Below are 26988 nucleotides of genomic sequence, written 5' to 3'. Positions count from 1 at the left end.
GTCTTATAAGGCACACATCAGAAAGCAAACTGGCTGCAACATTTTGTATCATCCATAGCTTTTGAACACTCTTCAAGGGCAGCACCACATAGAATGCACTGCAGTAATCTAAACAGGATTAGGCTGACAGATCAGCAAGCAGCTCAAGGCAATGTGGTAAGCTTCAAGGCTGACGTGAACCACACAGGGATCTGAACCACACTAGCTCTGGAACTACAGGCATTAACTGTGGGATTAAGAGTTCAACCTCACTGAATTCAAGGCAGAGTTGAATATTTATGAAGAAACCAAATGAATTATAGTCAAGATACATCACTTCTGTGTCCCATTTTTGATCAGATATTATTTTCCTTTCAAGTTATGTATCACCCCACCAACAGGTCTTGGCATCCCAGTCTGCCACTGTACCAGAGACAACACTGGCAAGTTTTTGAACAGTGGCTTTACCACAAAAGTGACAAGCTTGGCATCAAAAAATGGCTTGTTTTGCTAAAGGAGAGAGAGAGAGAGAGAGAGAGAGAGAGAGAGAGAGAGAGAGAACATGTGCACATGTGCATTGTCTCCAAAAGCATAGCTTAATCATCCTCTGGAAGTTTGTTTTAAATTTTTTACAAAATACCTAGTGTGACACATTGCATTTTAAGGATTATTATGCCAAATTTAAGGTCAGGTTTATCAGGCCCTTTTTTTTGCAAAGCTTATTCATATGCTAGAAGTGGAGGATATAAACATTATTTTCATCCAAATACCTATTGCTTTGTGGCACTACTGATATAAATGGAAAAGAACATTTGTGTCAAATATACATATAAAATTTACATTTAATGCAATTCTCAGAACACATGTCTTATCAACATTATCAAATTATTAAATTGAGCTATTGCAATCAGAACATTACAACTGTTGAGAAGCCAACTGTTTGCTTTGAACGTGGAATATATTTCTGTTGCTATTTCATAATTCATGTTCTAAGGTCTCTCCTGTCTCAACTGCTAGCATCGTTGACGTAAGAGCAGATAAGTCAATAGTAGTCAGGGGGTGGGCAACAATGTCCTGTTGTGATATCAGAGCAAATCAGACAATGGCATCATGAGTTATAGCAAGCAAAAGATCACAAATGGAAAGCACAGGTATTAAAGAAGAGGTTTCTGACAGGCAGCTTTTTTAATGGCCACTAGCAAATATCAAACACATATATGTGTGTATGATTATAGGCCTCAGCATTTTAATAGCAGTACCAATCAGCTAAAATTTATCAAATAGATTTTTGTAAAAAAAATAATTCTTAACTTTAAGTAGCTACTCTCTTTTATCTCCTACTCAAGACTGCTTGTATTTTGATGTAAATATTAAGCATTCTGTAATTCATCAACTAATTCTCTCCTAGTTACACATTTCAAGTAATTAAAGTTCAGTAATAACTTATTCTTTCTGCTCCAGCACCTGCATTTCATTTGTTTATTTTCCCAGAGTCATAAATCTGAGGGACTGTCAAAGTGCCATAATATTAGTGCAATAATCAAAGTTAATTAGTCCCTCTCAATAAACAACAACAAAGTCATTACAAAGATGCATTGAAGGTGCTCTAGCTACCCACTTTACAGATGAGATTGTACTGAAAACAATTAGGAATGGGGAATGGTTAATAAATAAAATGCATTTTTTTCTGAAGTAATTTGAAACAAAGACAATGTGGGACCTTTGTTCTTCAATTCATTCCCAGAAATGCTCACTTCATACTGCAATGATGAGACAGGTGCATTAAACTCAAATCCAACAACAGCTTCACATTAAGCATGAAAGGGATACAGCCATCTCCAGTCACACATCAGGGAACCATGGCCAGTTGTGGTTCTCAAGTATATGCTGCCAAACATTTTACCATATATGTACTTATTGCAGAAAACACCAATGTAGTGACAGACACAATTGCTATGTAAACTGTGAAGCAACTAAATCTTCACAACGTTGTAAGGTTATTATAAGGCTGTTTCAAAAAATGGGTTCATGGTTCATTTCATAGGCCCGGAAAAAAAGTTATATAAGCAATAAACAAAATCTCTTAATCCAACATGATATTCTTTGAAATTTCAGGTTGAGTATTTTCATATACACACTCATTTATTCCGCTAATTACCTAGAGATAATCGTAGCATTAACCTTTGGTGGGTGTAAAACAGTATTGCATTTAACAACTTAGCTGATTTCCATAGGCAACTAGGAATTCCAGGCAGGCTAGCAAGATAATTCTGTCCCTGATCAGCTGGTTTTCATGCTAGCTGTGTAGGAAGGAAAGCCTTTTTCTCCATGACCAGCTGAAACGTAGGCTGGTAAACTTTGTGGCCTTATTAGGTTATTGTTCAATGTAAATTCAGGTCCTCAAGTGAACCAAATGAAGACATGAAAATAAACAGTTTATAATAACTTTTTCACAAGAACCAGATCCATTTAGGCAGCTCCATTTTAAGTCAAAATTTTAAAGAATTACTTAGCAATGTATTTAAACCCACATTATTAACAGTACAGTAGCCAACAATGGCAAAATTAGCGCTGGTTCTAAACGGAAAGCTAATCAGCAGTCTTTGAAATACTTATTTATCTATTTGTGTGGACAGGCGGGGTCCCCCCAACCCCAGGTGACTTCCGATCGGAATAATGACTCAAGACAACGTGCTATGGGATTAAAATTGGCCACAACTTTATTAAGTTTCAGATGTAGGGAGACCTTGGCTCAGGCACTGGGCATTTATCCTTCCCAGTCCCCAGCCAGGGATCTGGGCGACTTCAGGGTTATCCAGAATGTGTGGGGATTGGGCTGGTTCTGCAGAACATATGTTCAAGCAGAGAGCCTTCCCCCCCCCCCCTTTCGCCACCATTGGAGGGCAGAGCAATGACAACCTCTCGGTGTATGGCCAGTGCCTCCCCTCAAGACCCCTTTAACGGGGAACCCTGGTATCACCGACACAAAGGGTGGGGCGCATGGGTCACTGCTTCACACCCCACCCCCATTTAGGTAGGTAGACTAAAGGATTCCGCCCAAGGCCTGAAACCGCCAAAGTTGTGACGTTTTGCTACGGGAAAGGCAAAACCTTCCAATGCAGGAAAATTCCTTTCTAGCTCTTCAACAGCGACCCTGACGTAGCAGTGCCTGCATACCTGTGGAGAAAAGGTTAACCTGCAAAAGAAGACTTAACTGAGGGAAGGCAGGGTGGGAGAAGCTCTGGAGCCGACTGCTGCTTCGCAGGTAAGATTCACCTTCTGTTGTGTGGGCAGGACGGTCCCTCCCCTTACCTGGCTATTCCCCTGGCAACGCCTCCCCAGGCAGGATTGGGCGGCTGGCTGAGGTAGGTGGAGACCCCCAGGTATCCAGCCTGGGGAGGATGAAGCCAGCCCAAACTACCAGGAGTCGCACTGGGATCCGGGGGGCTGCGTGCGACCACGCAAAAGGCACCCCCATTTGATGTGTGGAGCGGTCATTATTTAGTTCTAAATATGGCGTGTATCTTTACTGACAGCTACAATATTTTCATTATTTACATGTCTCTGTAAAAATTTCACACAAAAACACAACAGGTAATGATTGTGTATTCTTCCTCCTCTTCCACCTTCCTTCCCCCCCCCACGTCAAAATTTAAAATGCATGCTTCTTAGAACAGGGACCTCCTTACACTGCAAAGTACCATACACACCAATAAATAATGGCATACATCATCTTCCCTGCTCGCAGTATTATTTATTTATTTTATTAGATAGTCATACAACACAAAACAGTTTCAGGGTGACTTACTATCCATTTTAAAAACATACAAAATGGTTAACAACCACCATAATTTTAAACCTTCCAATCAATACATAAAACACCAGCTTTCCATTGGGCAGAGGAACACTAATCAGCAACCCAGAGAAGCACTAGCATAAAGCCTTCACTCAGCTGGCTCAAATTCCATCAAATGCCCAGGTGGAAAGCACAAGTCTTAACCTGGTGTCAAAAGATGCCAGTGTCAGCAGCAGGTAGCCCTTGGTCCAGAGAGCATTCCACAGGCTCTACAACCAAAAAGCTCTCTCTCATCTAATCAAGCAATGACGAAAAAGACAATAGTTCAGGTAGTTTCAACCCCACCCCTTACCAGTGCCTCCCAAGCCAATCTTCAGTGTAAGGGTGCAAGTCAGATAGATAAAACCTGGTATCAAAATACATTTGGAATTTTACCCAGGGTTAAGAGCAACAACCTATAGCTAGTATTAATCATGGCTACGGTTGTATCTTTCCTTTGATACAACCCTCCCACTCTTTTGAACACTTTCTTTTCAAGAGCTTTTGACCTTTCTACAATACTTATTGGTGCCAAGAAACACCTTCTCTTACCCATTCTTCCATGATGCGTTGGACAGCGTCATTAGCTCTTAACGTATTTCGGCAGGCAAGGATGACATGTGCACCATGTAGCGCAAAGGACTTGGCTGTTTCAAAGCCTACAACAAAACACATATTGAGAACATAAAGAATCAGAATTTAAAGCTAAGCAGCAGGTATTAACTAACAACCAAGAGACTGGAAATATCTGGATTCTATCTGCATACTACAATATATTGATTATTGAGTCAAAATGTTTTTACCATACTTTCTCATTAAAGTTCAAAAACTGAAAACCAATAAAAGAATTAAAATAAAACCAAATTGAAATAGAGGTATATATTCAAATTGCAACATTACATTTGGCCAGCAGCCAAGTCTATTATCTTTTATAAGCTGTTTTTAGGCATAATGTTGTGAATCTGATTTTTAAATGCTGATATTCTCTACTTTGATTCCCCCCTTCGCTTGTGATTTTTAATTGTAGTTTTAATATGTACCATTATGCTTTAAGTATTGTTTTTAATTATGTATTTTTTCTGCCTAGTGCAAAATAATTTAAAATAAAAACAATTCTTAAAAAAACAAAGTTTTTAGGAAATTTAGAGATTTTAGCAACAATCTAAGTGTAATCAAACTTGGTGCAAGGAGTGAATGTTGGCACAGTTGACGCGGCACAAGAGAAACGGACTAACATTCATAGCGGCACACCTAACCTACAGGAGCAGAGCCTCAGAATACATAAAATTAATATAGAAGAAGGCATACTCAAATTACTCAAATGGCCTGAAATGAAGGTGAGAAAAATGTTCATTTTGACTCTATTCAAATCACTTGTTTACCACGTCAGTACCAAGCATACATGGAACTTAAGTGAGTCTTTTCTCTACCTGACATCATTTAACAGTCAACCATCCACCCAAATGCATTGCAGAGGGACTTGAGAAGTGGATTCAAGAAATAACTTGCTAGAAAGAATTGTTACGTATCCCAGGGGAGTGACTTGGAGTCATGCTCATATGATTTGTTATTATGATTCCTACTCCACTCTAGGGGCCCTCAGTGTGGCTTACATAATACACACACATTAAAATGCAATTACAATTGTATTTTAAAAAAGAAAACTCAATTAAGAACAGAGAAATTGGATTAACAAATGACAACACCCTTGGTCCCTGAATAAAAATGTTATGGTGTGACAATTGGTGCTCACTGGGAATACTCACTAAAATGCTCAGTTCTCATGGTGTTGTATTGGCCATTTGACCCTTGGGTGCTCCCTTGAGCCCCTTGTTTATGGGTGGTCCCAAATGGTAAATGGGTTCTTATACAGAAGGGAAATTGAGGCATGGGGGGAAACGCTGAAGATGTGAGCTTTTTAATGTTAAAACTAGGCTAACGTAAAAGTGACTGATACAATTGTAAAACTAACTTCGAGGTACATTGGAAGTAGGAATTTGACAGTAGAATTTGAAACTAGAGTATTCTGACATTGAAAAGATTTGCATATTTGCCCCTTTTGCAATAGGAAAAATCAAATTCCTATCATATCATCCACCATGTATTTTGGAAAGTGGATCGCCTGTCTGTCTGTTCGTCCTCTATAGGTTTGGCTTCCTCTCGAAACACAGTTGCCAAACTTGGTATGAAGGTTTTCGAGGTGGGAGTGGCAGTCTTTGTTGAAGTTTGGATGCCAGGAACCATTTTGAATCGTGAAGGCAGACTGAAATATGACTTTGTCATGTCAACTCATTTTTTGATGTTACAGGTCCAAAATATGCTGATGTGGACCACATCCCTGAAGATATTGTTGCCCCACTGGTGGTCCTTCACCAGAGTTGGCATGGCTGAAGCGTGGGATAAAAAGGCTTTTAATTAATAAATACATTTTATTTCAAATGGAGGCACCACAGAGCCTTTCTTCCAAGGCACCCAAGTTGCATTCTGCTTGTATATTTGTAAATAAACCATATTACCAAGACAGGTCTCCAGTGTGCACTCAGGCGAAACAAATCTAAATGCAGTATGTAGTGAAAACAAGCAAGCTCTCTGAGGCTCTCCTCAGATTGATCCAGGAATTTTCTAAGTTTCATGGGGTAGCAACTCACAAAAGATGTCCCAAAAAAATCTGAGAGCTCCGAAGAATGTTCCATACACAGCATCAGACTGCTCCACTCAAATACAATCTAGCCATGATATACACCTTAATAACTTCAAGTTACTTAATACTAGCAGCACTATTCCAAGTGTGGCTGAGGAATTCTAATAAACCAAAATATAGTGCAGTTTTGATATGTTTAATCTCCCATCTTGAACTGTATCCGAATATAGACAAAAACCTGCTCCTTGATCTCAGGAACCACTATGGCAGTATTTGGTTATGACATCTTAAGAGGCATCCAAATGCATAGCAAACAACAACTTTGCAAAACGTAGACTCAAAATCATTAATTAAATAATACTCCAGGGCTAACAGTAGCTTCAGGTTGGTGGAGGAGGGGATGTTCATCAGGACTGCCTCACAGGAGGAGGGGGCTAACCCCTTCACTGATTTAAAAATTGTCTAGTTTGGCCCTCAGATATAGCAGTAGGATTCAAGAAAGGAAGAACACAAAGTGCAGAGCCCAATTGTTTTGCTAAATTCCTTCCTGTTATTTCACAATACATTATCAATGCCCATAGCCAACTTTTCCACCTGTGACAACTGGTAGGAAATATAGCAGCAAGAATTATTAGGTGGTTTTGGTGCATGTTTTTGATAGATCAAATAGAAAATTTCCTACCAAGTTCTCATGATACTACAGCTTAATGACTTCCAACTGTAAACACTTGAATTAGCACATGAATGCTTAATAGGACAATAATATAAGTATATCAATACCAAGAAATTGACAGAACAAGGTAACTATTTGTTCCACTTTTATTTTAAACATGCTGCAGCATCCATTTAAACGTTGTTTACCCAGGGAAAAAAGCTATTAAACACAGGCTGCTTCACTTCTAGAAACACCCTGGGGCAAGAGAAATTTAGTTTACAACACAGGGTATAACTTAGATTATAGAATCAACAGACACCACGTAAAGTTATACCATTCTCCGCAATTACATGCTTACAGTATTTAAGTCTTAGCAATTTTCCTGCTTGCCTTTTTAAAGCCATTCATTGTACCGAGCAACTTTAATTATCTGGGCAATTCATTGCACACAGATGAATCCAGTTTCAACACATGCAACCTTTCTAATTCCATTCTAAGCAAATGTAGCAAGGAAACTTAAAAATTGCAAACATTATTAGCCAGTCATGCAGTTTACTGTTTCAGTAAAAATAAGCATTGATATTGAATTGTATTTGTATTGGTTTTAAAATGACCGTATTTTTCGCCCTATAGGACGCACTTTTTCCCCTCCAAAAATGAAGGGGAAATGTGTGTGCGTCCTATGGGGCAAATGCAGGCTTTCGCTCAAGCCTGGAGAGCGAGAGGGGTCGGTGTACACCGCCACCCCGTTATACCCTGACCTGATCTGGAGGCTGGCGGGGGGGGGGGGAGAAGCAAGCTTGCTTCTCCCCCCCGCCAGCCCCACAAGCTTGGGGGATAGCGGGGAGGCGGAGCGCCGCCACCCCGCTATTCCCCGACCTGATCTGGAGGCTGGCGGGGGGGGGGGGAGAAGCAAGCTTGCTTCTCCCCCCCGCCAGCCCCACAAACTCGGGGGACAGCAGGGCAAGCCGCTGCCCCACCGAAGCTAGGGAGGCTGTCGCTGAAGGCAGAAGAGGGAGACGGAGCGCTCCGTCTCCCTCTTCTAGCTTGGGGATGGCTGCGCAAACCTGGGGGGGAAATAAAAATTTTCCCCTTGATTTTCCCCCCAAAAAAACTAGGTGCGTCCTATGGGCCGGTGCGTCCTATAGGGCAAAAAATACGGTAGTTTTATACTGTAATACCAACTCCTCACAATTTATTACTAGTCCAACTAAATAGATATATAAACTGAATGATATCTGACAGCAAACAAGTGTTGGAAGAAAGATTTTTTATCCAGGAGCAGATCTAACCACCACCCAAAAAGTTTTCTGGTACCGGTAAGTCTCTTAAAATAACAGAACTAGGTTAAAATGAAAAGATGGTATTTTAGGCCTTTGTGTGTAAATCAGGATAGCAGCAGGAGATACAAATCTCAGAGTTGTTTTATTTATATATATTAAATTTCTATACTGCCCTTCATCCAAGGATCAGAGGGTGGCTTACAATATAGAAACACAAAAATGCATACGATAGTAAGAAATAAACCCTCAATAATCTCCACACACACAGTCTAAAAGGCTATAGATTCTTTAATTAGCCAAAGGCCTGGGAGAAATGTTTTTGCCTGGTGCCTAAAGGTATGCAATGAAGGCAATGTAATGAGCCTTCCCTGGGGAGCGCATTCCACAAGCAGGGAGCCACCACAGAAAAGGCCCGTTTTCATGTTGCCACCCTCTGGACTTCTCACAGAGGAGGCACACAAAGAAGGGTCTCAGATGACAATTGTAGCTGTTCATTTCTCTGTAAAATTCCCAGATATTATATGCTATGTAGGAGAGGGTAACTGTGTAACAGGAAAACAAATATGTAAAGCTGACTTATACTGAGTTAGTCTACTGATCCATCCAGCTCAGAACACTATTATTTTCTGTCTTTCCCATAGCTACCTGGAGATGCCAGGAATTATACCTAGGATCCTTTGAGTGCAAAGCATGTGATCTGCTACTGATTATGGCCCTTCTCCTGTGCTGTTTGAAAGTGTGCATCTCCCAGAAGTTTTGCAAATTTCCATATGCATATAACTTCACCTATATGGTGCTGGTAGCCGGAAATGAAATATTTTTGCAATAATCCCCTGCACTAGCTGGATTTCTGTTTAACTATTACGTAAATAAATACATAAATACAAGTAGAATATGGAGACGCAGGAGAGAACTGTACAAAGTACAAGTCTGACTTTAAAATGCCCATGCAAATTCAGGTTGGGGCAATAATGTTCAGTATAACATTCAGTGTGTTATAAATTCTAAAACGACAACCCTAAAAATCTCATGAGACAGGACTGACCCAACTAGTCTCCGGTTGAAAAAACTCTTATCTGACCCTCTAGTGACAATCCTATTTTTAACAGCAGTAAGAATACAAGCATGATGGAATACAAGCCTTACAAAACTTTTTAAAGCCTCAAATCCAATACTCAGGCTTTTTTTTGTTGTTCCCTCATCCCTACTGAACCCTTAACATTTTATAACATTTCATGTGAAAGTTTAAACATTAAAAGCTCTATGCAGAACAAAATGTTTTCTTAATTTATTAAAACTTCCCGTTTCTGCTTCTTTTTCTACAGCACCAAGGCAGTATAAAACAGAAAAATACTTTGTAATAATCAAACCTACCCACTGACCAGCATACAGTGGTACCTTAGTTCTCAAACTTAATCCGTTCCGGGAGTCCTTTCAACTCCCGAAACCGTTCAAAAAACAAGGCACAGCTTCCGAATGGCTGAGAGCTCCCTGCACTCCATCGGAAACCGCGTCGGATGTTTGGCTTCTGAATTTTTTTTGTGAATTTGGTTTTGCGGCATTCGGGAACCAATGTATTCATCAACTAAGTTATTTGGGCCCAAGGAATACACCTGAGGCCCTTCCAGCTTGAGTTTTCGTACTTGGGAACAATATCTGAACTAGCTCAGTAACTGGTAACAGAAAGTCTACTTAGGGGCTCCCATTTTACCTTCCTAGTGCTTTTCTACAGAGGCCTAGTTTCTTTTGCTTCCTATCAGTTTCCATCAGGAGTAATATCAAGGAAGGTTTATTTTTCTGCTATGATTTGTCATGGCTTCAACACATATTTTTAAGGTGTTCATCTTAGGTATAGATCGAAAATCATACATAGTAGGTTGTACCAATGTTAGTCCTACTCAAAGTGGATCTATTGAAAATGATAGGCACAGAATCATAGAATTATAGAGATGGAAGGGATCCAGAGGGTAATCTAGTCCAATCTCCACAACTAACTTAGATGGTAACTTCAGTTGGCCTCCTCTGAACAGAACTTAGCTGGATACAATCCTGTGCATGTGTGTATATAAAACCATGAAGCAGAAATTAGTTGTAAAGTATCCAGATGTATCCTTCCACATGCTGCTATTTGGTGCAGCAGGTTTCTTTTAGCAGGAGAGGGTGAAAGATGATTTTTGAAGATTTCCCTTCCTCTGCACCCCATTTTCCTACAACCTAAGGTTTCCTAATTTTCTACACATGAAATACAAAATTTAAGCGAAGGTTTCAGAAGGTTTGGATGAGCATGAATAGCAAAGTGCAATTTTCAATAACAGTATTAAGGAAATGTTGCAATTATTAATTACCTATTTAAGTCTTCATTTTGCTAATCATGTACTTTCAGTGTACTTTAACATTTGATGAAAAATTTAAGACGCACTTTGCTGGAATGTGCATCTAAGGGAATCTAAGATGTGCATCTTATATGGTTTAAGGGAATAAATATAGAGAATGCAAACAAAATATATTGCCTAATTTATCAATTCTAACTTCCATCCCACACATTAAAATAAGAGCCATATGATATATGTTAACATTTGTTAACTAGCTTCAAAAAGGCAAAGTAATATGTTGATGTACACAAATAGGGGAGTAGAACCAAATGTTTAATCCAATTGTAGTAACAGCCTATTCAAACAAACAGACAAAAATAAATAGATGAAGCAGATCAAATACCCACTAACGTCCAAATCACATTTAGACAAGATGTGTGAGAGGATTTTTTCTTTCTGTGGCTAAGCTTATTCTCTGGCACTGCCTACCTAGCGAGTGTCCTCAGATACTTTGTTATGACCTTTCACTATTTCTTTAAGAAGACATTTGAACTGCCAAGTTGTTAGTTTTAACTTCCCAGCGTAGTTGTTTTGAACTACTTTATTTGCTACCATTCTGCATATTAGTTTGTATTTCAAACGTTTTTATTATTGTGTACACAAACGTGAGTATTTTAGTGAAAAGGTAAAATAGGTATACACTGTATTTAGTAGTTAAATTACATTGAAGCCAGCATAATACAGATTTAATCTATACTTCTCAAAACTAGTTTTACCTCCAATCCTAAGCATAGTGCCAAGTCAGCCATCCTTTCACAATATGCTCTGCTAAAGGTGAACAGTCACAGCACCTTCCATATTGAAGTGAGGTAAAGCTTTCACAGTATCAGTACACTATGATGTAGGAAAGGAGACACAGACTCAATCCAGTTGCCCTCATGCTCCTCTATCAAGCAGGCAGCTGACCTGCATGTGAGTGGCTACCACATCAATTCAGTAAAACAGCCCTTTATTGTCACTTTTTACAGGCTTCTACTTTACAGTCCCAAACGCTTTTTGGAAGTGCATGCTTAAGAGGAAACATAGCTTGGCAACCCACAAAGGAAACTAGTCTCATTAGCAGAAATCTGTATTTAGGGAACTATACTTGGTATATTCATAATGTAACTGTTTGCTTTACAGCCACTCTTTTGAGGCAAAATCTGCCCCTTCCCTCTGTGGTATCAATATAATGGAAAAAATGACCTGCCTCCAGAAGATGGCACAAAAAAATTGAGTCATCAGTTAAAATATTCAGTTTATTTAGTTGCATATATTGATAAAGTTGTGGTTTCTACTATGCCAGCATTTCCCTGATGAGCTTAAAGGACAATCACCTACTACTTTGTCTTTGCTTTGGTTAAACATGATGACCTGCATCCCACAAAAATAATTTCATGTATCCAAGAGAACTTTGAACATCTATTTCTTGAATATCATGCCACACTGTAACCCTCTTTTTCAAGTGAGTGGTTTTTCAACTTTATTTTGTGACATGGTATGAGGTTCTGCTATAGAGATATAGAGAGAGAGAGAGAGAGAGAGAGAGAGAGAGAGAGAGAAGAAATAAAGAGCACATTAAAAATTACACAGGACATGCTTGAGCCTTCAGCTGAACCTGAAGCACTTATTTGAATCCCTGCCAATATTAGTGAACAAAAACAACACAGACTTCTAATGAAAGCTCAGTTTTATGGATATCTCTGTAAGTCAACTTCTTTCAATCTGGTACATTGCAAATAGCAGCATCAGCCTTTAAGAATTTCATATACTTCAGGACAGATGTCTCACTGCCTTCTCTTCAACTGGAAATCTCGGTCTTCAGCTACATGCCATCAGATTAGCCTGCATTAAACCAAATTCCTGGAATTTTACTTCAATTCAGTTAGCAAGACCCCCTTCTTCTCTTTTTCAATACCTACCCAGCAGATTTGTTTCTTGCGACAATCTACAACCCACAGCTTTGTATTTCACAATTGCTCTACCTATTAATTCTTTTTCCATTTTTTTTCAGAAGACAAAGCAAGTTTATCTTCCAGGGAAAGAATGCCTTTGTGAGAATGAAGTTTAAGAGAAGGTAGGTTTTCATGCCCACAGCAAAATAGAGCAGGAGGGGGTACTTGCTACTCAACAGCTTCTTCTTCAGATGTGAAAATTACTGTGCAGCTCCTCTGTGAGCAAGCTACTGCAGAACAGAGTACTAATTAAGCATTAAGGAAAAACAAAATTAGTTGCATGTTTTAAATCTCCTTTTGGCAAGTACAACAGTGCAATATTAATACAAGCAGTTTCATAAAATTAAAAAGGCATATTTCATCTCAGATGAAATTAGAAGACTGTTTTGTCAGCTAAAGTGTGCTGGATCTTTTCAAGCATTAAACCAACACATTTTCTCTGAGTTGGGAAAACAAGTGTGACTTCTAGATGCAAATGGAACCAACGACAGTTTCCTTAGATCATTCTCTATTTATTCTTTTATTTATACACAGAGGGATCAAATGGACATTAGGAATTGATTAACAAAAGACAATAGCCCCCCTCCAAACAAACATACAACTATCACCAAAACAAGCTCACAGATTTTTTTTAGGAGCAAGAAGATAAACGCAAAGGCTCATCTGCTCTATAGCCTTCAATCCTTTTGTCTGCTTCTTCCAAGAAACTCTGCGAATGCAGTTCTATACATAATGCAGGATGCCCCTAAAGGGTCACAGTCCCAACGCAGTGTATTATTCCCTCCTTCAAATTCCATGCAAAACCAGGGTCATGACAAATGCTAGGAATATATGGAATTTTTCAGAAATACAAGGACAGCAACAATGTCATGATGCCACCACCTAAATGGCAGCTCTTAGATCAGTACTAGTAGTTTAGAAGTATGCCTTAGGTTTCTCTTTTGTTTATGGGTATAACAGTTCTTACTTCTCCCAGTAAAGTGTGGAGAAAGTCTTGCAATTATTCTGATTTGGGGGCGGGGCAGGGGGAGGATAACAGTTTGCTTTGCTACTATAGACTGCTAGAATAGAGTCAGTAGAGCATGAGATTGCTAATCTCAGTGTTGTCGGTTTGAGCCCCATGATAGGCAAAAGATTCCTGTATTGCAGGGGGTTGGACTAGATGACCCTTGACCCCAAATCTACAATTTTATGAGTCTATGTAGCACCAAAACAAATATTATCAAACTCTAAGCAGATTATATGCAGCATCCCAGCCAACTACTGCAACCATTAATCCACATTATGTTTGCCTAAGGCAGACTTTAATAGGTTTCTAAAGCCCCTAAAAAGCAACATTACCTGATATAGACTAGAAGGGCTTCAAGTCTGAAAGATGTGTTGAAAACAAAACACTTTCTATTTCCCATTCTGCCTCCCTACATCCACCCAAGTAAGTCATTAATTTAAGTCTTCCATTTAGAAAGTCAAACTAGATGGAACTGCAGGAACATCACAACATACATTATCTTAGAAAAGGCATTCCTTCTTTCTGAGATAGCACCTGTCACCTGTAATTTTCATTAAGGACTTACTTTAAACTTAAAAAAAACAAAACAAATTATGATGCCCAGTCCATGAACAGCACACTTTTCAAATTGATCAGAAGGTTTATAAGCAGTTAGCCTAACCTACTATTAGCCAGCTAGATGTCGCAGCCCTAACCATTAGATATTCTTGAAGTGTCAAAAGTAAACAATGCTCCCAAAAGGCTTACGGGAAAATTGGAAGGGAGATATAAAAGCAGCAATGACAGCTTGTTCACAAGAACTGAGCTTTAATCCAGCTACGAACCAAGCCTGCCACAAGGGCTTACAGGGGAAACTGTGACAGGGCAAAAGAGGGGGAGCTGTTTCATTCCTTAAATAAGCCTTCATGTGACTCCAACTTATAGAGTTAGGTAGTGCACAGAGTTGTTCTGTAATGAAAGATAAATAATGTTAACAAGTGATATACCAAAGAGATTTCATTACAAGTGTAATTATTGAACCTTTTGGCCTCAATGTAATCTTACGTATTACAAGTTTGTCTTGCATTGTGAATTTCAGCCAAAGTTGATAGAGTTCAATAACTTGACTAACCATCCATGTATACTGCTCATTACCCAAGTAATAGATTTATCAAAGCAGGCATGAGGCAATACAAGGAACAGATACTATTTCTAGAAATACCTCAGTGGAAATTACTAGATTTCAACAAAAGCATTATTATTAAGAATTTAACTCCATAATCTAGAACGTAGAGAAAATGGTATCTAATGTAAAAGTAAGCACAATAAAAGATGGCAACGCTAATATACATACTAGGAGGTCATTTGAACTTAAACCCCATCAAAATAAACAAAAACAAAACTGCAGGTATACTTGACTGTGAGATTCTTCCTGCAACAGTGCAGAATACTTGCAGCACACTTTTGGGGAGTAAGATAACAGACCTTGAGCATTTTTGACACTAAATGCAAGTAAGTTCCATGCAACTTTCCTCCACTGTACAGTTTTCTGCTAGGCAGGCACTGAAGAAATTCCATTAAGGATGGACAGTGATAAGGACTGCTTCACTCCCCACCCACAAAAATAACATATTAAAAATGCATCTCTACCATTACAAGGACTAGGTTTTCACTTTGCTTATTTTTAAAAATAAAGGCCAAGGTTCCCAAGAGCTGTAAATTTCACAGAAAACTCCCAAAAGCCACATGTCTTGGAAAAAAACAAAAACAAGCAATGCCTGGCTTCTGTGCTTGGGGGATTTAAGAGAACTTTCACAGCAAATTTAGATAATCAGGATTCTAATGAAACTCTACTTTCTGATTAATGTGCAGGTTTGGGATTTTGAGCCAACAGCAAGATGATTATTTTCAGCTGAAAATATACCAAAGAAAGTATCCTACTATATGATCTGCAGGAGGTAGGGTATTACTAAACTCTTCATCACCATCTAAAAAAACACTTCCATAGTCCAAGGACGTTTAGGCTATCCTCTGCTAATATTTTAAAGATTTTTTTTCACCTTAATCAAGTTCCTGTTCATATTAGCTCTCCCCTAGTTTTAAGATTTGACAACAGAAACTATTCAAAAGTTCTGCATAGAGGAAAAACAATATTCATAATTCAATCTAACAATTTTGATAGCTTTGCCCCAACACTATGGTTTTACAGTTTTCCCTTAATCCAAATATATTTGATCACATCTGCCACTATGGTTCCAATGACTGCATTCCAATTCATTTTCTCTTTGCATTTGTCTACTTTTGACAAGCCTAAAAGAAATTTAACACAAATGTTACACAAAGATAGTTTTGCATACCTCACATGCCATTAGTTTGCTTTTCCATTTCAAGCATCAGACATTACAAAAAAAGTATTCAGCCCACAAGGGCAAACAAAACAAGGACACCAAGGTAAGCACGTTTGCAAAACTATTTAAAAACTGCATCTCTTATCATCACTTAGGTTTTGGAAAGCAGCTATAACAAAAGGGATGGCACTGTAGAGCACAAAAGTGTTATTGGCAGCTACCTTTTGAGGGGCCAATTGTGATATCATGTATCAATTTCATCATGTCTCAGGCAGAGACAAATGCAAAACAATGCGAGATCAAATAACTATGCAGGACTCAAAGACAAGGGAGCAACACAAAGTAGTTACTAACATGTACAGTCATACCTCGGGCTGAAGTTGCTTCAGGTTGAGCGCTTTCAGGTTGCGCCCCACGGTGACCCAGAAGTAATGGAATGCGTTACTTCCGGGTTTCACCACTCATGCATGATGGTAAAAATGACGTCACACACGTACGGAAGCGGCGAATTGAGACCCGCAGACGCGGGTTGCGTTCGCTTCAGGATGTGAACTGGACTCTGGAACGGATCCTGTTGGTATCCAGAGGTACCACTGTACAAATATCATAGAAGGCAGGTGCAGAGACACTGGGTTGTGGGCAAAGAGTAATTCAAGGGCTTGTCTGTGATAAGTACAAGTTGACTTGTTCTTCTTGAAAGATCAGACCCCCCAACCACAAAGTGGTTTTGTAACTTTTTTTCAGTTTTTGAGAACTGCTTGACACAAGCAATATAGGGCTAATGTTTGAGAATGGGGAATAAAAAGCTCCCCCTTGAGTGTACAGATCTAATTGTGCTGTTTTTTGCATCCTGGCCATGGTGTATATATTTCCTCTCAGAGTGGTGCAACTGAAACTGACAAGATGCGACTTGCTGAATTGTTTAGTTTCCATCTCTCTTTAATCTCCCATGTACACATAAACTCAGGGGCCAGGCATCAACACACACTCAAACAGTTTTCCAATTACTTTGACATTCAAAGGCAAAACGTTTGTTGAAGGAGACTCGTGGCATGCATGCGTATGGCGATCATGACCAAATCTACTATTGTACAGTAGCAGATACAATATTGCTTTTCCTCAAAAGAGTTTAAGCACGTTACAGTTTGTAATAGAAGAATTTAGGGAGCTTTGCCTATGCCCCTAGAGAAAAAGTGTTCCTTTAAAGAATTTCAGCAGCATCACAAGTGTTCTTGCATCGTGTTGCAGAGTTCTTGCACTGCCTACAAGAGATTAGATCCAAGTGAGTACTGCATACACAAAGCTAGACTACACAGGATTTCAAGGACATAAAGAAAGCTTTATATAAGCCTTAAAAGACAAAGGCTAGTGTTTTGATATCCACATTTATCTTTATCTTAAGTTAAAAATTCTGGGATAGTACAAACTACTATGTTTAGTTTTGTCAGATACATTTGCCAATGAAGTCAGCTACTTGCAGAAATTAGTTCACCTACTCTTCCACATTTGAACTTTAGCACCAGCAATTGATATATAAAAAGCCCAAGACAAAACTAATATTTGTTTTGGTAAACTTTGAAGCACTTTGATATGTTGCTCTTTTTTCTCTTTCTTTTTGCTTCATTTTTTTCAGAAGAGCAATAGAGCCCTCTAGTGGGGGGAAAAATCAAGACTGCTAACTCACAAGTAAGGTAGGAGCCCAGGATATGGCTGCCAAATGTGTATTATTTTAAAACATTTTTATGCTATGTTTCTGCTTTACACCACACTGGAAATGCTAAGACACATAAAAAAATCCAATAATATTAAAGCTATGAGCAAAATATATTACTCTCCATAGACTGAACAAAATACAAACACAAAACCTTGCCACTTGATAGAAACAGACTTCCCTGAACTATGCCTTATGAGACATAGAAATACCCTGCACTATATTTTTAATAAAACTTGGAAGCAGTAAATTTTCAAAACCCATCACTAATTTTCACTTCTTTTACTGGAAATACAGGTGAAGGGATGCTAGTTGCTAATTACAACAAGTGTTTATAAACTGTCAGCTAATATTTTTTGTGCTCCACAGAAATGCAGAAAACCAAACTGACAAGACCTTTAATAGCAAGTAAGTAGAACCCAACAATGAATATTTTAAAATTTTCATTTTGAAAAGGTGGTGTACTCAAAGGAAAAGCCTCTTATGTTTGTCATCTTATTATACATTTCCTCACTCTATGAAGTTTAAAGGAACTAGAAAGCAGTTAACTGCCAAATATATTCTCCCCCACCTCCTTAGGTAGCTTTGAATTTTCAAACTGCAAGTATGCTTTCTTTCTAGTTAATTTTAGAACTCCATAGTTTGATGCAACAGCTTACACATATTATCTTTTTTGAAAATACAGTGTTCAAATCACCATGGGAAATAGTAAGTCACATTACTCACTGGCACATATATACATGAACTCTTTTTTATTTAACAATTATTTGCTTCGTTGGTATAATGAGCTCCTGTTTTGGGCTCAATATTAAAAGAAGGTAAAAGTAAAGGGACCTCTGACCGTTAGGTGCAGTCACGGAAGACTCTGGGGTTGCGGAGCTCATCTCGTTTTACTAACCAAGGGAGCTGACGTAGACAGTTTTTCTGGGTCATGTGGCCAGCATGACTAAGCTGCTTCTGGCGAAACCAGAGCAGCACATGGAAACACCGTTTACCTTCCCACCAGAGCGGTACCTATTTATCTACTTGCACTTTGACATGCTTTCAAATTGCTAGGTTGGCAGGAGCAGGGACCATTCAATGGGAAGTACCTGATAGCAAAGCTATCCAGAACAATAACTGCCAAGAATTTAACTATGACCAAAACCTCTAAATAATTATCTAGAACGTTCTTTGTGAGGTAGCCAAACCAGACAATTGTGTAATAACGCACCATCACTTGGCATGCAGTTTTCCTGAGTCATTTCTTACCTTCCTTTGATGACAGACTGTACTTTTAGATTTGATGCTAAGGGACAAATCAGAACTGGGACAAGTTTCTGTGCAGATGAACCTTTACATGGAAATAAGTAGTTATTGGGACTTGCATCCAATTAAATAAATTTAAGTTTGGAATGTTGGTCCTTTTATACATAAATATACCACATATAGCATTGATCAACCTTGTATTTTGAAAATCAGTTATGAAGACCACTGAGGTAATATCCACATGCATGTAACACATGCAAATTCACCGATACAGCTTGCCACAAAACTGAATGCAATATTGACCTACCTATTCCTGAATTTGCTCCAGTGACTATGACCACTTTTCCACTCATATCACGACCCTGAAGGATTTCCATTGCAGTGGTGTTTCCATCATACTTCTGCTTGGCATTGGGTTTCATTGGATTATCTTCTACGGTAAATGCTAGTCTTGGGTCAAGGTATGTTGTCCTTTTATTTATGTGGCTTAAGAAAAACAAGAACGATGGTCATGCTAATATATCTTCAGTAACAATGCAAACACTGAGAAATACTTTATATTCAAACACTGCTATGTCCCTGTTCAGTTTTAAGTTACAGACTTGCTGCTTGTATTGCTGAGTCCGACCTTGTTAGTCTCCACAACCCCCATTCTTTCACAATCCTGGAGAAGTGCAAAAATTATGTTTTATCAGGGGGTTCCTCTCCGATACAAAAATGTGGAATAGTAACGAAAGAGGACAAATGAGAAATTCTATTTATCTCTCATCTGGATAAAGGCATAACTGCAAGATTCTATGACCTTTGGTTAAACTTGGATCATAACCAGGATACATATATGAGAAAATGGGTGTGAGATTCAAAGAATAATAAGGAAACAATGGATTTGTGCCAACTTCTTATCTAATATAATTTCAGCAGACCCAAAGGAGAACTATTTTAAAACCATTGATCAATGGTTTGATCAACACCTTATAAATTAAACTTAATATATGTTAGGATTGGATAGATGTTGAAAATGTGGATGATAGAAAGTGGATTAAATACGTATCCTTTGGAATTGTTCTCAGATAAAATTATCATATACCCTTGGAGCCTTAAATATTTCTGCTTCATTATTTAAAAGATGTTATTCCAGAAAATGATTTAAAAATAGTGTTCAATTTTATAACTATCGCTAAGACTAAAATAGCTAAAAATTGGAGGTAAAGTGTATATCCTACAATATCTGAATGGATTGAGAAAAGATGGTCCATAGTAACTATGATTAAACTAACTAACTTATAAAAGAATACATATAAACTAGTCTAACAGGTTTATTTTAAAAGTTTTTTTTGTAATGTTCTGGAACAAGTGTAAGGATAATGTCGAAACTTATGCTGCTTTCAACCTACTGTAATTGTACCTCATTTCATTGGCAGGTGAAGCCAAACTTTTTTGCCCAGATTTTTGGGAAGGTATAACTTGGAAAACATGAGCACCTGTTTGTCACTGCTACTTTGCTTTTATGGATCTGCAATTTGATGACAGATTTTCATTCTTGCATTCAACTTTGTACTACATTGTTTCAACTCTAATTTTGATGTTTACATGTTCTGTAAACATCCCTGGAACCTTCAGGGGCAGGGTGGATTACAAATATTTTTTATAAATAAGGTTTTTTGAACTATTTGTATAATTTTATAGTTGTATAATTTGTAAATAGTTGTATAATTTGTAAATTTGTATAATTTTATCACGACAATTTGGAGGTCGTGGTAAGAGTCTTTTAGGAATGAAATTAGACCCTAGAGGACAGACCAAAAAATCCTACCAATAATCTTACAGGCTGTAACCAACAACAGGAATATCAAAAGAGGGATTCAAATGAGAGACATTTTGCATAGTCCATTACTGTTTACATTAAATTGTCACTGTTTGTAAGGCATTCTTCTGGTCAGAAATCTATAATAGACATAACTTCCTGAACACTCGGATTGAAAAAACAGATTGATTGCTAAAAAAAAAACCACCCAGCAGCTTACAAGACCTGTGGCTATCTTAAACCTACAAATATAGAACACTTGCGTTTTCCATTATTTTGTTCCTGTAGCACAAAAGGCTGAAAGTCAATGGGGAACAGTTTCCAGTTTCATCTCTATGGATTAGCTTTCCTTAAGTAAAAATAAAGTGGTCTGCAACAAGTAAGAAACATTAATAGTCTGTAACTGAAGGCCAACTGTGATATTACTGGCTTACATTCTCAGTTCTGTGTGTTGGGAAGGTGACAGAAAAATGGCTATGAAAAAGAGTCGAATGTAATGACTACATGAAGCTGGTTTAAACAGTCAGACTATCAAGTCTACTATTGTTCACCAGGACAGTGGTTTACTGAGTCTCAGGGAGGGGTATTTCCCAGGACCTTCAACCAGCCACCACGTACCGCATTTTTCGCCCTATAGGATGCACCGTCCCATAAGGCGCACCTAGTTTTTTGGGGGGAAATAAAGGGGAAAAAATATTTTCCCCCCCGCCAGGCGCGGGGCTGGGGCGGGGGAAGCCCGAGCTTCCCCCAACCCCAGCCCCCGGAACAGGCAACTCTCCGCAAGCCGTGGGAGCCCAACACCGGGCTCCCGCCCCTTGTGGAGAGCTGCATGAAGTCTGGGCACGCTGAGCTCAGCGCGCCCAGCCTTCAGCATGCAGGCAACTCTCCGCAAGCCGCGGGAGCCCAGCGCAGGGCTCCCGCCCCTTGCGGAGAGCTGCGTGAAGGCTGGGCGCGCTGAGCTCAGCGTGCCCAGCCTTCGGCATGCAGGCAACTCTCCGCAAGCCACTGGAGCCCTGCAATTGTAAGTGCAAGGGATGAAACCTATAAACATAAAAGAGCCTGCTGAATCAGTTCAATGACCCATCTAGTCCAGCCTCCTGTTCTCACAGCGGCAAAGCAGATGCCTACAGGAATCCCACAAGCAGGAACTAAGAACAGCAGCACTCTCCCCAGCTCCCATTAGTATTAGTATTTGGAAACTTAATGCCTCTGACAACAGCAGGGTAGAACCTAGTCACTGTGGCTAGTAACCACTGATAGCCTTATTCTCCATTAATTTGTCTAAAACTCTTTTGAAGTCACCTAAGTTGGTGGCCATTGCTACCTCTTGTGGGAGAAAATTCGACAGTTTAACTATGTATTGTGTGAAATGGTACTTTCTGTTTCTCCTGCTCTTTTGTATTCCAATATTATGGGAACTATTTACATGCATATGCTCTGTAAATTAGCTGTGAATTCTTCAAGCCTCTAGACAGACTTGCCATTGACAGCTTCAAGCAACTTTTCCAAAGAAAATGAATTAAATCGTGTTAGATTTAATATGGTTTGGCATTTTTTATTAACTATACCTTTCAAGAGGCTTTTTACAAAACAAGCTTCAACATGCTACATGAAAATCTGGAGGTGTATTTCACTGCATTCCTGCTTTGAATAGTGCAAGGATAGATAATTTGGAAACCAGTGACCATCAAAATAACAAAACTGCAGAAATGTCATTTGGAGGAGAATTTGAACCCTTGCAGTTCTCTCACTTACTCAACAAAGTAGACTTGTCCATTTTCATCTGTTTCTTGCTCCCATCCATACGGCAAATCTGAAGGAATATAAAATAAATTTAGTGGCATTTTTAAAGCAATTTAAAGCTTTGAGCTTAAACTGTATATCCTCAGCAACATTTTGTCTTCAACTGAAGAATGTGGTGGAGACAAGAACCAGTAATATCCAGGAAAGGAAGAGTGTGACACAATAATGGAAGACAATCAACAAATTAACCTTCCACATGGTTTTAATGCTATAATCCTATGCACACTCTTTTGGGACTAAGCACACACTGAATTCAATGAGACTTGCTTCCAGATAACCAAGCATTGGATCAAGCTGAAAATGAGCAATGCCTGTTCGGTAGTTAGTGGCCCTTAAGGGATTCAGTTAGTCTGCACACACCTTTCTTTATAAGTTTATCGCTAAGGCTATTGTAATGGTTCTAGGGGTTGCTCATGCGTAAACCGGCGCCACACCTGGCTGGGTTGCCTGAGTGAACCTTTTCTGTCCGGACAGCCACTCGCCCGTGGCTGTCTCAATCGCTGGCAGAATCCGTCAGTGGGTGTTTCTTGAACTTCTTCCAGCAAAGAAGCTCTTTGACGCCTAGTCTCCGCCTACTCTCCCTGCACGGAAGCCTTCTGCGCCAGGAGGGTGTGGGCAGCGGAGGACCCCTACTCTCCCCGCTGGTCCCCAGCACGGAGTCATGGGACCACCTCGCCGCTTCTCCCATCTGCCCCCCTTCTTCACTGGTGCTACGCTGATTCTCTTCCCCAGAAGATGGGCTGCCTCTCCCCATCCTGGGGCGCTCTCTGGAGTCCCTCTGGAGCCCACTCTCTCCCTCCGGCCCTGATGGCAGTTCCCTGACAGCTATATATAATTGAAGATCTGAAATTACTGAAGTAGGGAGATGAGAAAAGAGAAAGCATTGTAACTGCAACATTTAATCTGAAATGGAAGTGTCATGGCAATGGCCACTGATGTTTCATGTTGTATACAATCCAAAGTTCTAGTATGCCCAATACAGCAACCCCAATAATGCAGGACAATTTGTTCTTCTGCAGCTATATTTTATAAAAGGAACACAATGAGTGAACAGCTGCAATAATTTACTTCCACTACAGAAGAAGCCTCACAAATTTTGGAGGAAGGATTCCAGATTAAATGGTTTAAGGATCAACATTGGGGTCCTCCTATGACCCAAGTATTTATGTTATTCATGTCTTGTTTCCCAGCCATAGAGATTATTATCTGCAATCATTTGCAAATTATGGCACACCAAATTGATGGCTCAGGCTTTAACTTTTCAAAGTTTATTTATTATTAAATTAAATTACTAGTCCATCCTTCCTCCCAAAGGAGCCCAGGATAGCAATTTAAAATAAAAGTGTATTTAAAACAATTATACGTGTTTTATTGGAAAACATTAATTGTTAGCGGGTCTTAAAAAAAATGTGCTTCCACTATTTTCCCTTGAGATTTTACTTGGAAAATTATCACACAGATAATGGGACAGACTAATTTACTAGTTATTAGGACTCAGCTACATTAGTAAAGAAACAGTGAACTGAATATGCTATCAACACCAGATGGCACCAGACTGCAGGAAATTTTAAAATGAGGTTTTCCATAGAAATTTTTTATTTTGTTAAAACGATCTAATTTCTGACTTTCCCCCCCTGTGTTCAGAACCACCCTTAGTCAGCAAAACTAGACACAAACCTCCTGCAACGCGTTTCCGTTTCCCAGATTTCGGATGATCCCACTGAGTTCTTTCTTCCACGTGACTGAAAGGGAAGCATTTCAATATAAACAAATATATTTTACAAATGAAGTGAGAGCTCAATTGTGTCACTATGCATTGGTAATATTAAAACTGGCCAATCTTCCTGGTACAACAAACATTTGCAGTAAAGCAGTGTGCTCCCCCCTACCAATGCCTTCTAGCTGCTTTGGGGCACAAATAATTCCTAGAATACTATAATGAAAGAATATGGGTCAGTGCTAATTCATACAAAGGCAAAGCTGACAGGGAAAATCTGAAACCAGAGTGACCAAGCGTTCCAGAGAGATTGGAGTAAATTTATGCAAAATACAGACAATCATTGTAAACATATAAAAACACTAGCAGGACTGAGATAAAACTCACAACGTTTAAAAGAAGGAACTTTCTACATGTGTTTTGACTTTTGAATAATTTTAGATATATGTAGAATTAAGCTATTACAAATGTGTGGGCATAATATGTGTTTTATAAAAACCAGAAGACGAACGGAGGGAAGTTGTGAGCTCGGTAGAGCATAACATTTTACAAAAGGTGTTAATGTGATATAATTATTGTTAAAAATAGAAAATTAATACAAATATTATTTTTAAAAAATTCATACCAAGGCAGTGGTTACAAACAAGACACAGAAAAGATAACCTGTCTGTATGAATAAATAAATAAAAAATATAAAAAATTGTCCAGTAGCACCTTAGAGACCAGTTTGTTCTGGGTATAAGCTTTCATGTGCATGCGCACTTCTGAAGGTATCAGAAAGAGAAGAGTGAAGGCCCCTGCTTGGTGTCAATGGGTGGGGAGTTCCAAAGTATAGGTGCTGTAAACAATTGTAAACAATCAAGTTCTTCCAAATGCAGAAAGGGCAATATGTGGCACCTGTTGTAGTGCCAACTCTACTCATTGAAACAGACAAGTAGGCCCATATAGGGTAAAGCAATCTCAAAGGTAAACTGGTCCCAAGTTGTTAAGGGCTTTATATTTTAATGGTAACACCTTGAAATTGGCCCAGTAGCAAATCGGCAACCAGTGCAGATCTCTGAGCACAGGTGCTCTATGTTGACAAGGCCTCAATCCCATCAGCAATCATGCACTTCCGCACTAACAACAGCTGCTGGATCAAATACAGTTTCATAGTCCACAACTCCTCAAAATTCCAAGGAACTGCTCAGGTTCCAAGGCGCCAAAGAGGATGCTTAGGAGTCACATCAACCACCCATTTCATCTGACCATTCCACAGTGAGAGAAGGGATTTGACAGGGTCACCAGCTTTCTCCATCGGAAAAATCCCCCAGGGCAGTGGTTCCCAATTAGCTCTGTATTGCAGATCCCCTGAACAAGGCCAAGCCATGGACCCCCTATTTTTGAAAAGGCTTACTTCTGAATAAAAGCGCATGGAATTGGGCTCTACTTTGTTTGCCTTTGAAGATACCAGGAGACTCCTGTGCTGTGCTTCTTTGTGACTTCTTCAGTTTGTTCTGTACTTATGCTACTGTTGCTTTGTGGACAGTGGTCTGCAACTGCCCCCAACCTTAGACTGGTCAGATACAAAAGGGAACAACATGCTTGCACCTTTAACAGCCGAGTAGAGGAAGTAATTTCAGCAGGTGTGAGTTTGCAGGACAAGCTGCACCTGCTGGTCGTGGCAGAAAAGAGGCGATGCTCCTGAGGTGTGCTGTTCGCTTTTGTACGGGTCACCCAACCAAACCAATACAACTGCGGGTGACAGCTTGCATCCCCCCCCCTAGCGTAAACTCCTTACAGAACTATGGGGAGGGGGTTGTTATTAATATTTTTACCACCATCATAACCCTCATTATTTCCAGGAACCATGTTGCACTGGGGACTTCTTGCCTCTCACCAATATAACCTCACAAACCATTCAGGTTCAAGTGAAATTCTGCACACACCCCAAGACATGACGAGGGTGGAGGGGAAGGAGAGAAGACAAAACTTTTCTGCATGCCACCCTCATAAACCATTGAGAAATGTTACTTTTTTGTATCCTACACTGGTAAACTGAGGAGGAGGAGGAGGAGACTTAATGTACCCCCCACCCACCCACGCCGGACAAGTCACTCAGAAAAGCGACCCTTTGCCGCTCACCCCTCACAAGCCTTCCCTCAGCGAAAGCTCACCTCAGAGGCAGGTGCCCTTCCTCACCTGCCTGCCTGCCCACCTGCCCCTCTCCCACTTACTTGGCATAGTAGACCCAGCCATCCTTCGTGGTCCTCTCCTCCCAGCCGGGGGGCAGCTCCTCGTCGCTGTCGGTGTCGTCCAGCCCCGCGTACTTCAGCGCCGCCATGGTATCTCGCGACGGTCCCAGGAAGGTTCTCCTCAGAAACGCCACCCTCCCGCTTCAATTATCGCCCGCCTCCTCTTCCCCCTCCCCGCACAGAGACGGAGCTTCTTGCAAGCAGGTTTCAGATTTTTGGGGCGGGGGGAGTTGTTGGGTTTTTTTTTTAAGGGGGGACAGCCCTTTCCGGTTCTGTTGAGCCAATCCCAGGGCACGGAGGACGAATTGTATCATGGGAAGCGTAGTCCCGGGTGAGGGGAAAGCACGTGCCAAGCCGAGCTTTCAGCGGAAGGAAAATACAGTACCGACGTTGTGCTCGCGGGTGTTGCCGCAGCGGGCAAGTGTGGCTTTTTGTA

General features: G+C 39.8%; 1 protein-coding gene across 1 annotated transcript in view; it reads right to left on the bottom strand.

Moving 5' to 3' along the window:
* WWOX (WW domain containing oxidoreductase) overlaps positions 1 to 26779 on the bottom strand; it is a 538444-nt gene extending 511665 nt beyond the window's left edge. The window contains exons 1-5 of the mRNA XM_083629828.1: positions 26535 to 26779; positions 24279 to 24343; positions 22554 to 22611; positions 19302 to 19480; positions 4367 to 4473 (exon numbers count right to left, since the gene is read on the bottom strand). Coding sequence (XP_083485954.1) covers positions 4367 to 4473; positions 19302 to 19480; positions 22554 to 22611; positions 24279 to 24343; positions 26535 to 26641 — 516 coding nt within the window. The 5' untranslated portion in view covers positions 26642 to 26779. The remainder of the gene's footprint in view (positions 1 to 4366; positions 4474 to 19301; positions 19481 to 22553; positions 22612 to 24278; positions 24344 to 26534) is intronic.
* Positions 26780 to 26988: the final 209 nt, after the last annotated feature.

The sequence above is a fragment of the Podarcis filfolensis genome, assembly GCF_964270895.1.
Source record: "Podarcis filfolensis genome assembly, chromosome: 8".
Taxonomy (NCBI): domain Eukaryota; kingdom Metazoa; phylum Chordata; class Lepidosauria; order Squamata; family Lacertidae; genus Podarcis; species Podarcis filfolensis.
Note: the sequence above shows the minus strand (reverse complement) of the source record. Positions and strands in the feature narration are given on the sequence as shown.